The sequence below is a fragment of the Dasypus novemcinctus genome, chromosome 7, assembly GCF_030445035.2.
Source record: "Dasypus novemcinctus isolate mDasNov1 chromosome 7, mDasNov1.1.hap2, whole genome shotgun sequence".
Lineage (NCBI taxonomy): Eukaryota > Metazoa > Chordata > Mammalia > Cingulata > Dasypodidae > Dasypus > Dasypus novemcinctus.
The window spans coordinates 87,806,785-87,829,525 of record NC_080679.1 but is presented as its reverse complement, the minus strand read 5'-3'; the positions used below and the strand labels follow the sequence as shown (position 1 = coordinate 87,829,525).

Sequence of the window (22,741 nt, the reverse complement as noted above, 5' to 3'; positions counted from 1 at the left end):
ATATTAGCTTGCTATCTATCAGACCTGAAGTTTGATAGTGGAGATTACATTTATAGCTGTTCACCAGCTTGAACAAAGTAAGCATGGTTGTTACTTTAGAGTTCTTATCTGTCATGAATTTGGACTTGAACACTTTCTGACATCAGATTATTACGTTGAGTAAAAATTGAGGTCTTCTAAGTCATGATCCTATTAGTTGTGATTTAAGTTTCAGAGGCAAAAACTATCCACAAAAACAATAATAATAGAAGCTGACATACTAGGCAATTCAGAACACATAACTTCTGATGCTTGTTGTCTACCTTTATTTCAATATATTTACTTTCTTTTTTTAGTAAGTGCCTTGTTATTTAACTGATATAGATAAAAGGGGTTGAAAATCCTTTTGTTAACTTTCTAAATTAAAAGTAGAGTTTAAAATGTTTAATTCTCTAGTATCTAAGGTACTTTTATTTATTTTTAAGATTTATTTTATTTATTTATCTCCCCTTCCCCCCTCCCCCTTCTCCAGTTGTCTGTTCTCTGTGTCCATTTGCTGCGCATTCTTCTTTGTCCACATCTGTTGTTGTCAGCAGCACGGGAATCTGTGTCTCTTTTTGTTGTGTCATCTTGCTGTGTCAGCTCTCCATGTGTGTGGCACCATTCCTGGGCAGGCTGCACTTTCTTTTGCGCTGGGCGGCTCTCCTTATGAGGCGCACTCCTTGCATGTGGGGCTCCCCTACACGGGGGGCACCCCTGCGTGGCACGGCATTCCTTGCGTGCATCAGCCCTGTGCATGGGCCAGCTCCACACGGGTGAGAGAGGCCCAGGGTTTGAACTGCGGACCTCCCCTGTGGTAGATGGATGCCCTATCCATTGGGCCAAGTCCGCTTCTCTCTAAGGTACTTTTAGTAATCATAAGTAACTAACTTAAGTAATTTTAGAAATGGAATGGAATTATCTTCTAAAGCACCACCAACACCATCACAGTATTTTTGAGTAACAATTGAAGCATAATTTTAAATACAATAGAATTCTATTTTTTAATATTAGTTTGACTGATTTTTTATGATAACTTTGATTCATGTGATGGTGGCCACTTTGAAAGGAAAATTAAATATAATGAAAGAAACCATTCTGAAAATAGAATGTAAAAAATATGTTTTTTATTTTTGGTTATTCTGTTTGTAGTACTTAAATGGCAGTTTTAGATTCTAAGTCTAGTTTAAATGTTGTATAACATTGGAATTTGCATTGTCCACTTCGGATTAATCATAATCCACATTAAATGAGTACATTTCATTTAAAATGCATTATATCACATGACTCCTTTGACAATATTGTAAAATGTAGAATTTTTATTTTTTTGAAAGGATATATCTAAAATTTTGTATCACTATCTAGTTTTAATATATCCTAAAAATATTTTGGAAAAAAAGTCAGTATAAATATCTATCATTGATGACATATCATTTGTTGTACCTAACATACAGATTCATACATTATATCACCTGAAGTAAGTATCCAGCTTGGTCAACACTGCAACTGTAAGATGTGGGTTTGGTTGTAATTTGTGGTTCTTTCAGTGTCTAGACCATTCAAAACTATGAACCAGATTAAATACTAGTTAAATCCATGGTCAGAATGTTCTAGTTAAATCATTAAACTTAAGAATTTAAACTTATAAAAATGAAGAATAACATAGGACTCTCCACTCCTTACAGATGATTTATCTAAATTGTCAAACTATTTCATAAAGCAACTATTAGAGCAAGAATTCAAATCATAGTCTATATGTAAATGATTTAAGTTGGATCTCTACTCACCTTTTTAAAAACCTCTTTCCTGTTTAGTTTATATTTGCATTTTTATAAATCCTAATATTATCTCTGGTTTTGAGTTACTAGATAATTCTTTGTAATCTCAGTTTATTCACAAGTTTTATACTCTTTTTATGATGACTTGGCTGATCTTTATTGAATAATTACTGTGTGCTAGATATTGTGCTAACCATTTCAACTCATCTAATTTATTTTATTTATTTATTTATTTATTTATTTTCTATCTGATTGTCATCATCTTTTTGGTGCATCACTTCACCATGCTGGAGCCTGTGCTCCAGGTCTGAGATGCCCTTTTTCTTTTTTTTACCAGGAGGTCCTGGGTATCAAACCTGGGTTCTCCAAATGGTAAACTGGAGCTCAATTGCTTGAGCCACAGCTGCTTCCTTCTAATTTATTCTTATAGTAATTCTAGAGATGGGCACTACTATTATTCCATTTTATCTATGAAAGGGTGAAATAACGTCAACAGATTACCTTGCCCAAAATCACATCATTAGTAAGCAGCAGAACAAGGATAGAAATCCAGTTGTATAAATTTCAGAACTCAAACTTCTTTACTGGCCCTTTAATAATAGACTATTGTGAACTGTATAATCAGAGTAACTATAGAATGGAAAATGAGTACCAGAGGTCTTCTCAGGACTTGTTCTTAAGTTATTGTGGATTGGTATCGCTCCCTTTAGCATAAGTCAGAGGAAGGAGCTGTGCACATTTTCTATAAATACTCAATGGTTCCCCGTATTATTTATAGTATATAAATTGATATTTTTCAGTTGTATCAATTTTTAATAGTTATTATTAAAATACTCATTCCCACCAGCTTTTGTAGCTATCCCTAGGACCAAATATTGAAACCAACATAAATAATAAAATACTATATGATGAAGAGTCCATATAACCCTGTATATTATATGATACTGTAAATGTTTAAAAATTATATAGATGGGGAGCAGATGTAGTTCAAGTGGTTGAGTGCCTGCTTCCCATGTACAAGGTCCCAGGTTTGATCCCTGGTACATCCTATAATCAAAACAGACTAACAAAAAAACTCTCATTGGGGAGTAGATGTAGCTCAGTAATTGAGTGCCTACTCATGTACAAGGTCCTGAGTTCGATCCCCAGTACCTCCTTTAAAAAGGAAAAAAAGATATAGGTGAAAATCAATGGTAACAGCATTCATATTTTAAATGGAGAGCAAGCTCATGGAAATTACCATTGAATTCTGTTCTAAACTAATGAGTGAAATCGTTTTCAAGATTCTGCTTTATATTCTAGTTTGTTTATTATGCGTATTATTACTTTATTTTTGAAAACTCATTCTACTGACAGATCCTGCCAGTAAAGTGTTCAGATGTTACCTAATAATTCCTGACAGTCTTTGTGTCTGGTCTCTATTCTGAAAACACAGAGAAGTTCTAAGGACCATTTAGTTCAACTATATCTTCATAGTTCCTGGATTTTCTTAACAAAGATTTATTTAATCTAACCTAAAATACCCAGTAGTCTTTTAAAAATATAATGTTTATGTAATTGCAGATCAGCTCATCAGCAGGTATTTCTTAAACACATCTGACATACCTGTATGCTGATGATTTGGGGATAGAAAAATTACAGAATGGTTCCTGTCTGTTTGAGAAGATAAATCCTGTGCATTTAGTGTACATAGTGAGCAAGATAACATTTTGCCAGTTATACACTGATATGATGCATTACATACTGACGTCATGCAAATTATATAAGCCATGCATGTTTCTGTAAGTCTTAAATTGATTGCTAGAGAGAAATAAATTCAAAAAGTACTTATTCTGGTGGTGGACTTGGCCCAGTGGTTAGGGCGTCCATCTACTACAGGGGAGGTCCGCAGTTCAAACCCTGGGCCTCCTTGACCCGTGTGGAGCTGGCCCATGCGCACTGCTGATGTGCGCCAAGGAGTGCCGTGCCACGCAGGGGTGTCCCCCGCGTAGGGGAGCCCCACGCAAAAGGAGTGTGCCCCATAAGGAGAGCCGCCCAGCGCAAAAGAAAGTGCAGCCTGCCCAGGAATGGTGCCACACACACGGAGAGCTGACACAACAAGAAGACGCAACAAAAAGAAACACAGATTCCCGTGCCACTGACAACAACAGAAGTGAACAAAGACGACGACGCAGCAAATAGACACAGAGAACAGACAACCGGGGAGGTGGGGAGAGGGGAGAGAAATAAATAAATAAATAAAATCTTAAAAAAAAAAAAAAAAGTACTTATTCAGAACCTTGTATGTGCCAGTATGCAATAATGTATTACTGTATAGCAAGCATAGTAAGATGGGGCCCTGGAGAGTAAACATGAATATAGAAAAAAAAAAAATTAAGGAATGTTGTAAGAGCTTATCTTATATTTTCAGATAACTGGAAGGTTATGTCTTTTTCAGGGTGGGGTGGGGAGTGTAAATATTTACTTATCCAAGAAATTTTGTATTAGAATGTTTTAAATTGTTGGAGAGTTTAAACTACCCAAAATAATAGTTTTGTTTTAAGCTTTCTTCTTCTCCTCTCCTCACTCCTTCTCCTCCCCTCACTACTTCTCCTCCACCTCTTCCATCTTCCCCTTCCCCTTCACATCTTCCTCATCCCATCTTCTTCCTCCCCTTCCTCGTTCTTAGTCTATTTTTTAATATTTTTAAGGCAGAGGTTAGAACAATGAAAAGTACAACCTTTGAAATCAAGGCTGAAATAAAATCACATTTTTATCTCTAACTTATAACCTTGAACAAGTTACCTAATCTTGAACTTCAGTTCTCTTATCTATAAAGTGGGGATTTTGATACCTTGTGTCATTGCATTGTTATGAATATTAAGTGTGGTGATATTTGTAGTGACGAGAGTGCATGTGACATACAGATGCACAATAAATGGCACTTTATTATGAATATTAAAATAATTGTAACTTATAAGGATTAACTAGCATATTTTTAAAAACTGGAATGTGACTTTTAAAATTTTGCTAAGAACAGCCCATAAATGACTATCTGGCTGGCATTTAGGAAGATGAAGGTAATTACTACAAAGGAAACAAAGATTTCCCCTCCTGTATTTTATATATCCTGACTAATTTAGGAACACTCTTTTTTTTTTCTAATTTTTTCTTTAAGATACTTAGATTACATAAATGTCACATAAAAAATACAGGGGATTCCCATATGCCCCGTTTCCTACACCTCCCACATTTTCCCACATTAACAACATACATCATTAGTGTGGTACATTCACTACAATTGATGAAAAATTTTGGAGCACTGCCACTAAGCATGGATTATAGTTTACATTGCAGTTTACACTCTCTCCCACACAATTTTATAGGTTGTGGCAAAATATGTAATGGCCTGTATCTTTCGTTGTAATGTCATTCAGGACAATTCCCAAGTCCCAAAAATCCCCCCATATTATACCTGTTTTTCCCTCTCCCTGCCCTCAGAACCTCCAGTGGTCACTGCCTCCACATCAACGATATAATTTCTTCCATTGCTAGAATCAAAATAAGTCTATAGGGAAGTGGATTTGGCTCAACGGATGGAGCGTCCACCTACCACATGGGAGGTCCAGGGTTTGGACCCAGGACCTCCTGGCCCATGTGGTGGGCTGGCCCACTTGCAGTGCTGATGTATGTGGGGGTGTCCCCCACGTAGGGGAGCCCCACACGGAAGGAGTGCGCCCTGTCAGGAGAGTTGCCTTGCACAAGGAAGGTGCAGCCTGCCCAGGTGAGGTGCTGCATGCGCGGAAAGCTGATGCAGCAAGATGATGCAACAAAGAGAGACACAGATTCCTAGTGCCTCTGATGGGAATCCAAGTGGACACAGAGGAATGTGAAGTGAATGGACACAGAGCAGACAACAGGGTGGGGGAAGAGAAATAAAATTTTTTTTTTAAGTCTATAGTAGAATACCAGTAAGTCTACTTTAGTCCACTGTTCATTCCCCAATCCTGAGGATTCTGGGATAGTGATGCCCACTCCACCTCTAATTGAGGGGGGGGGCCTTGATCCCATGGGGCAGATGGATGGGACTTTCTTGCTTGCAATTGTAGACTCTCTCAGTTCCTTGATAGGGTCATTGTCCATCATCATCTCCTTGTTAGTTGTGCTGGGTGAGTCCAGTGAACTGGAGAGTAGTTGTTTCAACTCCATTGTGATTCAGGGCCCTGCTGGAAATGGACAGCCCAAAAATTTAAGTGTTGGACATAAACCTATCAACCTTAGTAATAATTATAGGTTCAAATAGAAGGGTCAGAAGAGCCATGTTTAGGGAAACCACAACTGAGTCTATCTCTGTTACATGGGGGAACATAAATTCCAAAGTAGAGCCCTCTGGCAAGGCATCAAGCTCCTGAGCTGTCTGCCCTGGCTACAGTGTCTGGATGTCTCCAGAGCCTCCCTGAGCCCAGCTATTTGAGGTAATATTTACTTTGGCAGTCAATGAGATCCTGTTGAGACATGCGTAAGTATAACCTCTGACTCACTCTGAGGTCTCTTAGTCATATAAACTCATTTGTCTTTACCTTTTCCCCCTTTTGGTCAAGGTCTTTTCCCAGTTGCATTGCTAGTTGGTGCTTGTTAGTAGTCTCTCCGTACCATGGAGACTCGTCCCTGGGAGTCATGTCCCATGCTGGGGTGGCTGGGGGGGCGGGGGGGAAGGTAATGCATTTATATGCTAGTTTGGCTTAGAGAGAGGTACATTTGAACGACAAGGAGGCTCTTAGGAGGTAACTCTAAGGCACCCTATAATACTAAGCTAAGTTTCAATTTCAAGAGTAAAGGTTCATAAGTACAGCCTTCAGTATTAATGGCCCATTAGTGGACCATCTTTCTTCACTAGTCATTGCCCCTGTACTCAGGGGATTCTTGCTATTCCATTAGAGAATGTGGCAGAGCTCCCCAGGATGGGACTTTGATATTCTTTCAGTTATTATCTGGATCTCCACCCACCATGACAATGGAGGAATACTCTTCTTATTCAGCTAATTTTTATCTAGTACCTACTATTTTTGAAGGTATTTCCCTTGGGCATGCTAATATAAGGGAAAATGAATATATTATCAAAATTCTGTCCTATGAAGAAATTAATGTATGTACTTAATAGTTGGAGAGCTTGCCGGCAACATATAAATGCCAGTCTTAAATCATTTTGTATTTTATTTGTTAGTGTTTTTCTTCCCCAATAAATTGGGACCTGTGAGGGAGAAACTGTTTCATACCTTGGAATTTACAGAGTGTCTGGCAAGAACTTTATATGTTTATAAAGTCAAGGAATGCATGTGTGTCAGTGGTTGGCTATTACCAGTTCTGGTTTTAGCTTGTCAAAAAACAATAAAAATAAATAAAAACACCTGCAGTTACTTTTGTTAGGTTTAGTAAATAATTTTTATATATTAGCAATCATAGAGTTAGTTATTAAATTACTGAAGAATGAAATTGACAAGATCAGTTAGCTAGTTTGCTCATGGACATTAACCTTGATGAATTTGACCCTTATATAATCAGAGGTAGAGTTCAAGTTTAGTACATCATTTGTCTTCTAAAACTAGTGAAAGACACTTAAAATAGTTTTTGTTCATAGGATTCTCTAATTAGTCCATGAGATTCTCTTTCGGTCAATATCCCATTAAGAGCAACTAGGGGCTGGATAGTCCCACTCTCAAACTGTACATACACACCTTTCTTTTTTTTTTTTTTTTAAAGATTTATTTATTTATTTAATTTCCCCCCCTCCCCTGGTTGTCTGTTCTTGGTGTCTTTTTGCTGCGTCTTGTTTCTTTGTCCGCTTCTGTTGTCGTCAGCGGCACGGGAAGTGTGGGCGGCGCCATTTCTGGGCAGGCTGCTCTTTCTTTTCACGCTGGGCGGCTTTCCTCACTGGCGCACTCCTTGCGCGTGGGGCTCCCCTACGCGGGGGTCACCCTTGCGTGGCACGGCACTCCTTGCGCGCATCAGCACTGCGCATGGCCAGCTCCACACGGGTCAAGGAGGCCCGGGGTTTGAACCGCGGACCTCCCATATGGTAGACGGACGCCCTAACCACTGGGCCAAAGTCCGTTTCCCTACACACCTTTCTTGATCTACTTTTTTAAAAAAGATTTATTTATTTATTCATTCCCCCCCTTTGTGGCTTGTTCCATTCACTGCACGTTTTTTCTGTATCTGCTTGTCTCCCTTCGTTGTGTCATCTTGCTGTGCCAGCTCTCCACGGCGCATGGGCCAGCTTTCCTTCACAAGGAGGCCCTGGGATGTGAACCCAGGGCCTCCGATATGGTAGACAGGAGCCCAACTGATTGAGCCACAACTGCTTCCCTCTTGATCTACTTTTCTAAACTAAAAGAGAAAAACAAAACACGTATTTTATTTCTACTCCTAATATAGTTCTATGAGCATACCCTTCCAGCCCCTAGAACAAGATCAGTTAATATGTTATCTTATGTTTGCTTTCTATTAGTCACTCTTATTATCAGTTTGAAGTTTTATAGCACTCTCAGATTTTATGTTTTGAGGATAGCTAAAGGAAATATCTAAATGCTAAATGCTTATTCTCTTTCTGATAGACACACTTAATTATTTATAACGTTATTTAACGATATAATAAAAAATTGTCAGCTAGAAATGTAAAAGCAATTTTATGTTTAAACGTCTAAGAAGCATAAATCTTATATAGTTCTTAGTTATTTTAACCTAGAGCTTCTATATTAGCAATGTAATCTCTGAACTAATTATGCTTTAGTACTTGTGTGCATTTTGAGTGATAAAAATGTGCTTCATGGATTTGGCTCAACTGATAGAGCGTCCGCCTACCATATGGGAGGTCTGGAGTTCAAACCCAGGGCCTCCTGACCCATGTGGTGAGCTGGCCCACATGCAGTGCTAATGCATGCAAAGAGTGTCCTGCCATGCAGGGGTGTCCCTGGCATAGGGGAGCCCCACACCCAAGGAGTGCACCCTGCAAGGAGAGCCGCCCTGCACAAATAAAAGCACAGCTTGCCTAGAAGTTGTGCCACACACACGGAGAGCTGATGCAGCAAGATGACGTAACAAAAAGAGATACAGATTCCCTGTGCCACTGAAAACAATGCAAGTGGACACAAAAGAACACACAACAAATGGACACAGAGGAGACAAGGCGGGGGGGGGGGGGGTGGGAGAAATAAATAAAAAAAATCTTTTTAAAAAATGTGCTTCAAATTACCTTGAATCCAACTGTTTCAGTAAAAATACAGAAAACCTTTAAGTCAGTGTCCTATTTATTAGAATATTATTTATTGGCTCTTTGCTTCTTGAATGCTTATCTTTGCGCAATCATCTAATTATCCTTGATTAATCATTCAGGAGACAATTATTGACAAATACTCTTTATTAGGCATACACAACCAATAACAGAGAAGAATAAGACCTACTCCTTATCATTCTGCCAGTTTTGTACCAGCAAGCTGAAACTATGACTTGGTACAAGAGAACTTTTCAGAGCCTACATATATATATTAATTTTTTTAAAGTTCACATTCAAGATGATTTGACATTTACCCTTGTTTATTGTGAGGCTATTTTCCAAACCTGAGACTTAATTTTGGCAGGTTCAGTGTGTTATCATTGTAATTCTTAAAGAGGGTAGAATTGATTATGGCAATAAATTTTCTTCTGAGTCTTAATTCCTTAGTGGTTATTCTTCAGCTAATAGTAAGCTGATTAATAGATGTCCTCCGCCACTTTCAGTATTCCAAATAGGTTCACTGTATGCAGTTTTTGTTCCAAATTAAAAAGAAGTCAGTGCTTTGATACTTGAGCCTTTCAGTTCTGCATGCCATGGAAGACTTGTTTTATGAATTCAGAGCTGGGCAATGATTTTTTTAAAATGGGAAGGTTAGGGAAGTGGATGTGGCTCAAGTGATGGGGCTTCTGCCTACCATATGGGAGGACCTGGGTTTGATCCCTGGGGCCTTCTGGTGAAAAAGAAGAGAAAGTGTGCCTGCATGGTGAGCCAGTGCCCACGCAGCTAAGCTAAGTGCCCACATAGTGAGCTGAGTGCCTGCGTGAGTGCCTGCACAGCAAGTCAAATGCCCGTGCAGCAAGCTGAATGTCTGTGCAGTGAGCCACTGCCCATGCAAGTGAGTCATGCAGTAAAGAGGAGGTTCAAGGTGAAGTGAAGCAGAAACCAGGAACTGAGGTGGTGCAGCTGACAGGGAACCTCTCTCCACATAAGAGGTCCCCAGGATCAAATCCTGGTGAATCCTAGAGGATAAAAATGAGAAGAGAAATAGATACAGAAGATCATGCAGCAAATGGACACAGCAGAAACAATGGTGGGGAGGAGAGGGAGATAGATAGATAGATAGATAGATAGATAGATAGATAGATAGATAGATAGATAGATAGATAGATAGATAGATAGAATACATATTGTTAAAGCTAGTGATTAGAGTTTTTAGAGATACCGAATGTTGTTAGACAGATGATAGATGATAGATAGGAAGAATATATATTGTTAAAGCTAGTGATTACAGTTTTTAGAGATACTGAATGTTTTTCTGCCTTTTTAAAGGAAAACATAAACTGTATGGTAAAACCTTATATAAAACAGTAAAAAAAAAAGCTTGATTGAGTTTTTCATTTCAGTTGATATTTATTCTGAACTGTGTGTTTGCCAGGTGCTCTGCTGGGGAGTGGATAATGGTGAATGAGACACAAAGTCTGCTGTTGAGTAACTGAACGTAATGGTAGTCTTTTCTTGCTTTTATGTTATGGTAACTATTAGACCAAATAGCTTGGTGATTAAAAGCATTGGCTTTGGCAAATCATATAGTATTGCTTAACTGCTTGGTTCATCTCATTTAATTTAAGTCCTTTCTTAGGCTCAGTTTTCTCATCCATAAATTGAGAATATTAGTACCTACCTCTTTGTTTGTTGCTAAGATTAGGAAAGAAAATTTCTATGTAGTAATTAATTTTAAAAAATACATGAAAGCAATACACAGCAAAGTAACTGACCTTTAGATATATTTTTCTACTAAAATGACTTTGCCTATTAAAGGATATGTCTACATTTCTCTTTGAAGATTGTGTGATAACAGAAAAAATATATGGAAGTTCCTTATTCCTCTTATCCACCTGCCTCACTGCCATGCTAACATGGCGGAGCCCCAACCTATAGTCTCTGAGGTCCTTTATTCCTTGGGACTGTCAACAAGAGTACCATTTGTGTTGTTTTGGTTTGTCTGCTAGAAAAAGATCGGAGGTCAATTGTTCATTTTATTTAGGCTGACTGAATAGCCACCAGATAGAACTGACAGTCTGTGTTGGTATCAGGCCAGTGATCTAGAAACCATATAGTCTTTTATAGCTGAGGAGTCCAGTTTTTAAGTTTACTGATTTATTTGTCTTTTATGAGTCTAGAGATATCTACCATGTAGAAGTATCAAGATTCTAAGCATATGGTTCATTTTTTAAAAAGTGATAATATAACTATACACTTTTCTTTGGGAATTTTCTTAAGGAAAAACTTGTCCTAAAACATCGCTCCCTGAATTCCTATTAATGCTTTCTTTTTTTTTTTTTTTTTTTTTAAAGATTTATTTATTTATTTAATTTCCCCCCCTCCCCTGGTTGTCTGTTCTTGGTGTCTATTTGCTGCGTCTTGTTTCTTTGTCCGCTTCTGTTGTCGTCAGCGGCACGGGAAGTGTGGGCGGCGCCATTCCTGGGCAGGCTGCACTTTCTTTTCACGCTGGGCGGCTTTCCTCACGGGCGCACTCCTTGCGCGTGGGGCTCCCCCACGCGGGGGACACCCTTGCGTGGCACGGCACTCCTTGCGCGCATCAGCACTGTGCATGGGCCAGCTCCACACGGGTCAAGGAGGCCCGGGGTTTGAACCGCGGACCTCCCATATGGTAGACGGACGCCCTAACCACTGGGCCAAAGTCCGTTTCCCCCTATTAATGCTTTCATATGCCAAGTTACTATCGATGCCAAATATATAATCTGATTTAAATTTTAGAGTAACTTTTTTCTAACCTTAACACTGTATTACAATAGCGGTACCCCGCTTAGTCTACTGTGTCAGTTTGGGTCTCTGAGGAGCAGATACCAAAGTGGGATTAAACCTGCAAGGTATATATTATTGGAGGAAATGTCCGTGAAGAGGAAAGGAGAGAGGAAGGAGGAGTAGGTGGGGGCAATGTAGGTCTGACATTATGGAAGTTGAAAGGGTAGGTAGAATTGGATAAGAAGAGTCACAGATTACATCACAGTACTAAGAACATTTGTGGTAGGCTGATGGGGAGTCCCTAAGCTAAAGTTGCCTTCAGAGCAATCCCTCCTCTGGCAGGAGGTTCCAGTACCCTCATTTGGCTCTGTCATTGCTGGGAGCAGCCCAGGGGAAGCATGACCTGGTGTGAATGTCAGTGGATGCAGAAGTATAGTAGCTACAGACCATCAGTCTACCATGCTTTCCACAGCAGGTTCTCTTGAACAGAGATCTTAAAGACTCCGTGCCTGCCACTGTTAAGAACTGTAGTGGCAGGTACAAATGTATTATTTATTTAATCTTCTTGACAACTCTGTCAAGTATTAATGAGCAGGGACGTTGGGAGGTTAAATAACTTTCCCTAGGTCACTTGGTTAGCAAGTGATATACCTAGAATTCTCACTTAGGCACGATTCTCACTCCAGAGTGCCTCAGATAAGTATTTAAATCCCTACACCATACTGACTATATGGGTGCACCGAAAAATTCTGCTAAACTTTATTTTATGACACAAATTCTTTTAGCAGTGTTTCATGAATTTTTAAAGATTGATTTTGTTTTCATTAAGGCATATATGTTCAAAACTTTATGGCTTTGTTTTCTGAATTTTGATGCATGTCTTCACTTTTCAAAGAGTAGATTATGGTATTAAAAGTTAGACCTTGTCCCCTTTTCTTCCAATATATTAAAGTTGTTTTACAGAGTAAGTAATTCTCCAAGGATGAAGAAAGACAATGTAAATACACATAGGAATTTCTTTTCCAGGGCTAAAATTGACATTTTATAAATAATTTCCATGCTGCAAACTTGAGCCTTAGAAATCATAGCGATTCACTGATATGCATTTGGCATGAGTCAGTTTTAGTTCTTAGTGCTTTTCAATGGAAATGGCATAAAAAGTAAGATTTCTTTGAATTTTTTATGCTCTGGGCTTACAAGAGACATGTTTTTCTCTTATAGATGACTGACAATGCATGGCAGCATAAGTAATGAAATGGTCACAAACCCCAGCAGTACTTCTTAGATCACATGTCCCCTTAATTTTTAAAGACACTAGAAACAACCTAAGCAGCTGATAGCAGGTCATTTCTAGGTGATAAAGGGTATTTGATATGGGTGTTGCTTTTCTTTTCACACTTCACATTTTTATAGTCATTTAGAGGTTGACTTTATATTGTAGTGGGTTTATATATTTTTAAATATGTAACCTAACTGGTAACTGACTTTTAACTTTTTTTTTAATGTTTGACGTTGATTTTGAGGTCTTAAGATTTTTCTTTTAAGTTCAAGAAAATGAATATATTATAAATACTTAAAACACTGATCCTAGTCTATCTTAAACACTTCCCCTAGTCATTGCTTTCAATATATATATATGATCGGAAATGCCAAAGACAGCTACTGTGAACAAAAAGAGATATATTCTAAATTACAGTAAGTACTGCAAAAAGTGTTTATGTATTTTTGTATTAATTTTAAGAGCTTCAGATAAAAATACTTTCTTTTGAATGTAAAAATTGGAAACTATAAATTGGTGCTTTGGAAATATAGTTTTCTAGTGACCTAGCAGTTGGTAATGAAAACATGAATTTAAAAATAAATAACATTGAATGAACTGTACTATACTCATAAAAAATGCCAAAAGAGTGTGGATTAAATGAATTGGAAAATAGAGTTTTATATCTTAAATCACATTTGATATTAAAATTAAATTATAGGCCCTTGACCTTTGGTGTGCTTGGAATAAATATGGAACACAATTATTGTTTTTAAAACTATTTTGCTTTTATAAGCTAAGACAGATGTACAAAAAAGATGCAGTTTTTATTTTGTATTGGCAGCTTCCAAATATTTAGTATCTATTTCCAAGAGTTGCAATTAGTAAAGCAACCATGGTACTGAAATCTGCACATCCCACAAGCTAATTATATTTGCAAGGTCAGAGTGAATACATATTTTCAGAAAAATAAAGGGTTATATAAATATGTGTCTTCTACTTGGCTGTTATATCACAGTTTGTTGATCTGGAGTATAATGTGTACAATTCACAAATTTGTCTGATAACAGAAAGTGGTGTGTGATTGTGTTTATTTTACTAACCAGTATATTCACAGCAATCACTTCCAAATATCTCTCCAGTAAAGATGTGTTAATTACAAAACAGACAAGGTCTTCTATTATATTAAAGCTACTAACAAGAAGACAGCAGGAATCACACATGTAAATAGCATCATCAACCCCTATTTTAGTCCTCTGTTTTGATCTGTGAGTTGCGCATAGACCAAAGGTGCTATTAAAGACTGAGTGTATGAAATAGGCAGCATTATATGAACAAAATTTATTCAACAAGAAAACAGACCTTTAACATGAATTTAACAAGCCTGAGAAATTATAAACTATCATATGCTGCAGATTCATGCAGTGATAATAAACAAAAAAGGAAAGTAAAAGGTTTCCCTAAGCTAGCCAAACTGCTAATGGTTTTGTTATAAGCTGTCTACTGTTGCAGTGACCTCTGAAAAGTCTCAAGGCACTTGTACCAGAAAAAATTAAATGGTCAGACTGCTGAATAGAGATTCAATGTGATGTGTAGGACTTCAGCATTGAAAGGAATTTTAAAAGTCTATCATCATATTCCTGAAAATATTCTTCATACTTTAGCTTGGTGGTTTTGATATAACTTTAAGGAAGTAATTTTTGTGCAAAGTGCTTGGGTACATTACTAAAATGAACTGGTTTACTGTATACCTACTGCAACAAGAATTGTTCAGAAAATTCAAACAGCTCCAAAAAATGGATTATTATCTCAATCTTCCCTCCTGCCCTCCCATACCTTAATTAGTCCTTGGGGGTTCTTTGTTCAATGTCTTGTATCTAAAATTACCATTCTTAACCATGGAGTGACCACTTTGCTATCATTCTGTTGCATCATGCTGTAAATACATAAACATGGAGAAACGCCTTCAGCTTATACACACCTCCAAGTGCTCACTGGGGCTTTTTCTTGAATCTTACTGTGGCATAATTAACACCTCCTTCACCCACTGCTCATTAGTGCACTGGACATTAATGAGTCTATTTTGATAAGTTGCTCTAAAGGAGAAACCCATTTATTCTCATAGCACAAAAAGCAATTATAAAATTATATAGAAATTAAAATGTAGGCTATATTGCCATATTTATATTTTTATTGCATACTAAATCTAATTTGGTCTGCAGGTTGTTGAACATTTTAGTTTCCTTTAGACAGTTGCTATAGTGATGACTGCAAATTCCTTTAATCTTGGTGTAAAGTGTTCATTTTCTATTGGCTACCATTGTTATTCAGGAATTGCTACGGTAAGCATGTCACTTTACATAGGCCATCATCTCTTAGTTGAATTTTTCTCTCTTAATTTCTTAGTAGAAGTAAACATTTTTAATTTCAGGTTTGTTTTTAACAGGTCATGATATCTACTTAGCTGGTATTTTCATTTTTCCTTTTTATGAAGTTTCACACCTGCTTATAATATTGCAGGTAAATATTAACAGAGATTTTTGCATTTAAATAGCTGTCTGCTGTTTTAGTTTGAAAGCCTTCAGTATATAAAGTATATGGGGGAAGCGGCCTTGGCCCAATGGATAGGGCGTCCACCTACCACATGGGAGGTCTGCAGTTCAAACCCTGGGCCTCCTTGACCCGTGTGGAGCTGGCCCATGCGCAGTGCTGATGAGCGCAAGGAGTGCCCTGCCACGCAGGGGTGCCCCCCGTGTAGGAGAGCCCCACGCGCAAGGAATGCGCCCCATAAGGAGAGCTGCCCAGTGCGAAAGAAAGTGCAGCGTGCCCAAGAACAGCGAGAGCTGACACAAGATGATGCAACAAAAAGAAACACAGATTTTTGGTGCCACTGATAAGAATAGAAGCGGTCACAGAGGAGCGCACAGCAAATGGACACAGAGAGCAGAGCAGACAACTGGCAGAGGGGGTGGGGGTGGGGATAAAAAATAAGAATAAATAAATCTTTAAAAAAAAAAGTATATGGGTATTTTGTCATGATTTATAATGGAGTCTTCTTCAATTTAAGGAAGTGTATTTTTCCTGCAATTTCTTTTATTGAAGCCTTAAAATGGAATCAAAGTTTATAAAAACATTTGGGCCAATATACTTTGCTCTTAAATATTTACAATTAATAGTTAGGGTGGCAATCCTTAATTCTGTTTTCAAGTTGTTTATTTGTTGTCTGTCAGTATGGTCACTTTCCCTCTCCTTTACCCACATTTTACTTGATCTTATTTTACATGCTCTTTAGTAGAAAATGTGAGAAAATCATTTCTTTGTTTTATTAAACAATTGTTTTAAATTATTTATGATAACATCTGATTAAAGCATGTGCGATATTAGTTCTGGCTTGTAGCTTTTTGAAAAATGAAAATATGACTAGAAAAAAAACTATAAGCAAGATGTATTGACACAGACCATATTGATTTATAAATAAAATGTGAAAGTTAAGTCTGGAGCAGGGTTATTTTATAAAAAGCAAAAAGGGTTTTTAAAAACTATTAAATTATTCATGCTCTGGAGATGTGTGGTTTGTTTTGAGGCAAGAGGAATCTGTGGGGAAATTGAAACTTAGAAATAAAAGCAAAATTCAAAGTTGATATTTTTGGCCAATCAGGATAGACAGGGGCCTCAAATTGATTTGCTTGTCATGATGTTTTAGTCTAAGGTGGTATTCTTGGGTACTGTTGACCCTTTATAACAGCCTTTTAGAAAGGATGACTTTTCTTTTTTCTTTCTTTAAACCTTATTCTTTAGTATACAGCATGTAGTAATACCACAAAAGAATTTTTAGACTTGTTTAGATTTCAGTTGGCTTAACTTGAAAATAATTTTCGTTTTTTATCTCGTAATATCCTCAATCAGTTGTACAAATGAGAATAATCTACTTGATGGCAGCTTTTAAAACTTCGGAAAATCTTGATTGTATGGCACTTTTTTAAAGGAAAATCTAGAAATACTATATTATCCCTGCTTTAAAATTATTCTATGTGATGAATGTTTTGAGTTTGGGCATGTGTCTTAAAGTTACAAGGCTTTAAAACTTCACTGTTTTTTAAAACTTTGCGTTCTTACAAATCCACAGTAATGAACAAAAGCAAGACAGTACTAGGATAGTATATGATTCTTGTTAATTCTATTAATATCTAAGAGCTAACAAATGATACCATATCATGTAAGATTTCAAAGTCTTTCTGTATAGAAATATTGAATATACTTAGTAGAAAGAGGATACCTATTGTTATTTCTTTACGATGAACCTAGGGCCTTATCAGAATCTATACCATGTTCCTGGCTTAAGGCATAGATGACCTTAGTTTTCTTATATTGTGACTCCTGTGGTTGACAGTGGTTTGGACATTCAAAGCCACCAGACAAGGTATAAGGTCTTTCACAGTCACAAGAAGTAAAAGGTATCTGACTAGAAGAGAACACGTGGGGCAAGTGCCTTGCTGGCTGTAATTTTGTTGTCATTTCAAGTACTGTGGTAGTGTAATTGATGTGACAGGGCTGGGTTTTAGATGTGGTCCCTTAGCTTGTGCTCACTTTCAGTTTTAGTTTTCCTTTGTCATTCATTTTGATTAGGTAAAATTTAGGTGACAAACATGCACATCAATGAAGGCGGTTTGGTTAAGTTTAGTAATGACACATTTCAATAATGAAGATGCAAAGTAAATATTTTTCTTTACTGCTCCATGAAAATTGTAATAATTGGTGTCACCTTACATTACAAGATAGAGGGTGGTGTGCTGATGGCACAGTCAGCAGGAGGTTCTTTTTTATTAATATTATAATTAAATGATTTTCTGGAAATGGGCCAGAAACAGATGCAAGTTGATCATGCCTTGTCCACTGTTGCTTGGCATTATCACTTGCTTTTTAAAAAAGAATTGACCTGACACCTTGTTTTTACAGGTTGTTATTGATGCCTTCAGATTGATCAATGCTAACATGATGGTCTTAGGACATGAACCAAGACAAACAACTTCAAATCTGGGTCACTTAAACAAGCCATCTATCCAGGTAATGCCTGCATTTGATAATATGTTAAAACTCTGTTTTACAATTTTTAAACCTACTATAAAAATCATTTTAAGACCTCATTCTTAGCATTTTAATTTGCTTGCTGATAATTTTGATTGTGCTTTAAGAGAGGATTATGGAAATATTGTGACCAAAGTTGTATTTGTACATATGTGAGTCAATTTTAAATGGGGTCTTTAATTAAACTTTCCTACCGTATTTTGAGGACACCCTTTTTGGGAGCATAGTAGAGCTTTTATCTTTTATCTTGGCTTTCCGTGGTTAACATTGTAGAAGAGGACAGATAAGAGTTTCAGGTGGAATGTATTAGCTATCGTTATTGATTGATTACTAGACACTTCTCATAGCTGCAGATAATGGGAAAGTTGATGTATATAGTTAAGAAGTCCATAATCAATTTTTAAATAATACTTGAAATTTTCTATCTTTTAATTTTTGGGGGTAAAATTGGTTTTACAAATCCTTGTAAACAGTCTGTACATTACTGTTTTTTTCTTTACATTACTTTTGATTAGGGTCTATATCTTGTTTTTTCTAGCAATGCTATACACGATTATTGCAGTTACTTAATATCCTCCTGAGTGATTAATATTTTCTTTGTATCATTCACATGCCTCATTGTTTTTACACAAATCTTTATTGTCTGCAAAAATTATTTCAAATGTGTTTTTAAATGCACCAGTACCTGTGTCCATATAGTTAATTACTTCTCTGAAGATTAATTAAAAAGACAGAAATACCATGTTTGGTTAAATAGAACACATAAGACAGACATTATAGTAGCTATTTGCTACTCCCATTCTGAAACCTTGCTCTGTCATAGGGTTGTCTTTGGGGAGTTGTGGTTTTGACAGTTAACCATGTTCAAGTCTTGGTTGTACTTGATAACTTTATACTTTTAAACACTTAATTTTACAAATAACTCATCTTAAGTCTTCATCAAAATGAAATGTTTTGCTTGAAAGGATTGAGGTTGTTGCTTTTGACTTTTTTTTTAACAAGTCAGAGAAAACTGCATAGTATAATGAGTATGAAATAAGTACTAGTGTTTTTGATTGGGTACAGACAAGCCCATGCTTGCATGTTTCAAGAGAATATATTATTGGACCTTTTTACCTTGTGATAATGACCTTTCTTATAAACCCCCTTAGCATCATACTGCTTCATTATTTTTTTGCAAAAGGTTAAGTATCATCTCACAATCTAAGATCATTGTGATTACTGCATGGTTTATTTCTGCCAGAAGTTTTTACTAATTGCAAGTCAGCAGCCACCTGTTGCAGATTTCATCTTTTAAATTAAAAATGCTGCTTTTAACCTTAAAAGTTGAATATAATTGATATTAAAATCTGTTTCTTTCTACACCTTTAGTTTGTATTTTTTAGTCCTACCTTATATTCTGTGAAACTTAAGATGGACTTCATATAGCAGTATCTAAACCTAAGTTAAAAGGACCCGTGTATGTAACAGCTACAGCATCATTGTTTTTCCTTTAATTGTAGTTTTCATAGTTTGTTTTGCCTTCCAATTAAAGCCTGTAAATATATATTTCTTTCACAGTTTATGTAGTGCCCATCAGAATGACATCTATCTGGGTCCTTCACAGTTTTAAGACAATTTCAGTACTAAAACACTCAAATGGTATCAAGCCAAAAAATGACAGAACAAAGCCACACCTTAAAACACTTTCTTATTTGTCTAAGGGAAGCTATAAAGAAATCAACTCCAGAGAACCTGAAGTGAATGATATATTCATAATAGGGTTTTAATATTTGTTAGCAGGATCTAACTGAGGGACCAGAAGCCTTTGAGAAATGCCATGTCTTTTATTTTGAAGTAGAAGTTAGCCAGTGTTGAAGGTCCTTTCTCCTAAATCAAATTTCAGGTAGTAGGGATAAAAGCTTGACAGTAACCATCAGCATACATCTAGGTGGTCACTAATGCTTTTCTAACATTGGAAACTACTAATAGAGTAGTGGGGATAGATATGATTACATTGTAACTGTTATTTAATAATCTGGAGAAAAATTCAATATATGTTAAGTGGGAAAAAGATAAAATTGAATATACAAATTCTCCTATATGCAGATATATATTTTGTAAACTGTGCCTAAATAATTACATTTACCCCAAGATGCTAGGATTCATTTTACCTTTGGGTGGAAGGATTATGGGAAATTTTTTTTTTTCTTATTTTTCTTTGTCCTTTAAAACTTTTTATAGTGAAACATATTGCTTTTAGAAAATGTTACTTTTAAAGCTCTAATTGCAACTAATGTAGATGTATCTTCCACAAGACAAAGCTTATTGACAAAGTTTATATTCACTTTCATGTTTTATGAGAAGCCATAGGTAATCCTGGTAGAAAGGAAAAAGTATAATGCCAATACTTGTATATTACTATAAAAAGACTATATTATTCTTTACTTTGGAATATTTGATCTGACCAATATTGTTAAATGTATACTATTAAAAGCTAATAAGCATTTATTTTAGTAACTGAATTTATTTTTTTTTACTATTCCATTAAATACTGTTCAGTGACATTTCATATCATCAAGGCAGCAGTGCCACAGTAAATGTAAAGATTGGTTTTAACCTCATAGGAATGTAGCAAATTTAGATATACTGCGCTAGGGCTATAAGTCTCTAAGTGTAGCCATGAGTATAACTGCATTGTCTTATACAGTTAAGCTATTTGATAAACATTGTTTTTGGCAAAACAGTTAGTTACTGGAAGGAATAATTGTGGTCGTTTTACAGGTGAGGAAAGTGAGACTCAGAAAATTTGTGAGTTTTCCAGGCATGCAGTGAGTGAAAGTAGGAATTGGTACTCATAGCCAGGTCTCCTCATTCTTTCATACTGTAGTTAGAAGTTTAATTATTTTTTTTTTTTTAGATTCAAAGATGGCCTTATATTTACAATAACAATGGATTTCTTAATAATGAATTTTTAAAAAAATTTATTGAAGTAGGTCACTCATACACAAATATACATAAACAATAAGTGCACAGTAATAGTTGTGAACTTACAAAACAAATATACACAACACCACACAGGACTCCCACAACTAACACCACCACCAACATCCTATGCTCTTGCCAAACATTTTCAACTAATGATTAAAGAGCATTGTCAAAATATTACTACTAACCAAAGTATTTTCCCCCAACCCACCCTATTATTATCTTTATATCATTTATATATGAACATACATAAACAATAAGTGTATAGTACAAGTTGTGGGCTTACAAAGCAAACATTCATAACATCATACAGACGTTCCATACATCACCTCTCCACCAACACCTTGCAGTTATGAGACGTTTGTTAAAAATTATGAAAGAATATTTTCAAAATCTTACTACTAATTTTAGTCCTTATCTTACATTTGGTGTATTTTTTCCCCAACCCACCCTATTATTGTTTTTTAAATATATTTTTTATGACAGAAGTTGTAAACTTCTAAAACAATCATGCACATGTGCAGAATTCCCAAACACCCTTCTGTCAACCACCATACCATGGTGGAACATTTGCTACAGATAAGATAATATCTTCTGATGGTTACCACATTCATAGTGTACATTTGGCACATATTTTCCATACTGCCACATTATCAACACAGTACATTTTTTGGCAGAGATGCAAAAATATTATATTATTACTGCTAACCACAGTCCATAGATATTCCAGTTGTATTTTTCTCATGCTTCTCCACATTCCCACCCCCCTTCAGTAGTGATGTACATTTGCTGTAGTTCACAAAGGACACTCTTGCATCTGTACCATCAACCACAATTCTCATCCACCTCTTGGTTTACTGTGCTATTAAGTTCCTAGATTATTCTCTAGCGTTCTGTCAATTGCATTTACATACCTAGACTACCATTTTCAGCCACATCCCCATTATAAATTGGTTGTTACTATTTGTTACCATCCACTCTATACATTTCCATTCTTTTACAGTAAAGCTAATTAAAACTTCTACATACATTAAACATCAGTAGTCCATCTCTGTCCTCTTATCTCCTTTAAGAATCCACCACCTAACCACCAGGTCTTGAAGATATTGTCCTACAATTTCTTCTAGAATCTTTATGGTTCTTGCTTTTATTTATAAGTTTTTGACCCATTTTGAGTTAATTTTTATATAAGGTGTGAGATAGGGGTCCTCCTTCCTTCTTTTGGCTATGGATATCCGGTTTTTCAGCACCATTTGTTGAATGGACTGTTCTGCCTGAGCTGTGTGGGTTTGGCAGTCTAGTCAAAAATCACTTGACCATATATGTGAGGATCTGTTCTGAATCATCATTTTGGTTCCATTGGTCTGTGTGTCTGTCTTTATGCCAGTACATGCTGTTTTTTACCACTTTAGCTAGGTAATATGATTTAAAGTCTGGAGATGACAGTTTACTTTTCCTTTTTAAGATGTTTCTGGATATTCAGGACTCCTTACCCTTCCAAAAAAATTTAATGAACGTGTTTTTAATTTTTTCTTTAATGCTGGTGGAATTTTTATCGGGATTGCATTGAATCTGTATATCAATTTGAGGAGAATTGACATCTTAATGATATTTAGT

The 22,741-nt window shown here is 36.3% G+C and overlaps 1 protein-coding gene across 2 annotated transcripts in view; it reads left to right on the top strand.

Moving 5' to 3' along the window:
• PSMD14 (proteasome 26S subunit, non-ATPase 14) overlaps positions 1-22,741 on the top strand; it is a 111,625-nt gene that overhangs the window by 58,426 nt on the left and 30,458 nt on the right. For both annotated transcript variants that reach the window (XM_004464412.5, XM_058300763.2), the window contains exon 8: positions 18,029-18,136. In XM_004464412.5, coding sequence (XP_004464469.1) covers positions 18,029-18,136 — 108 coding nt within the window. The remainder of the gene's footprint in view (positions 1-18,028; positions 18,137-22,741) is intronic.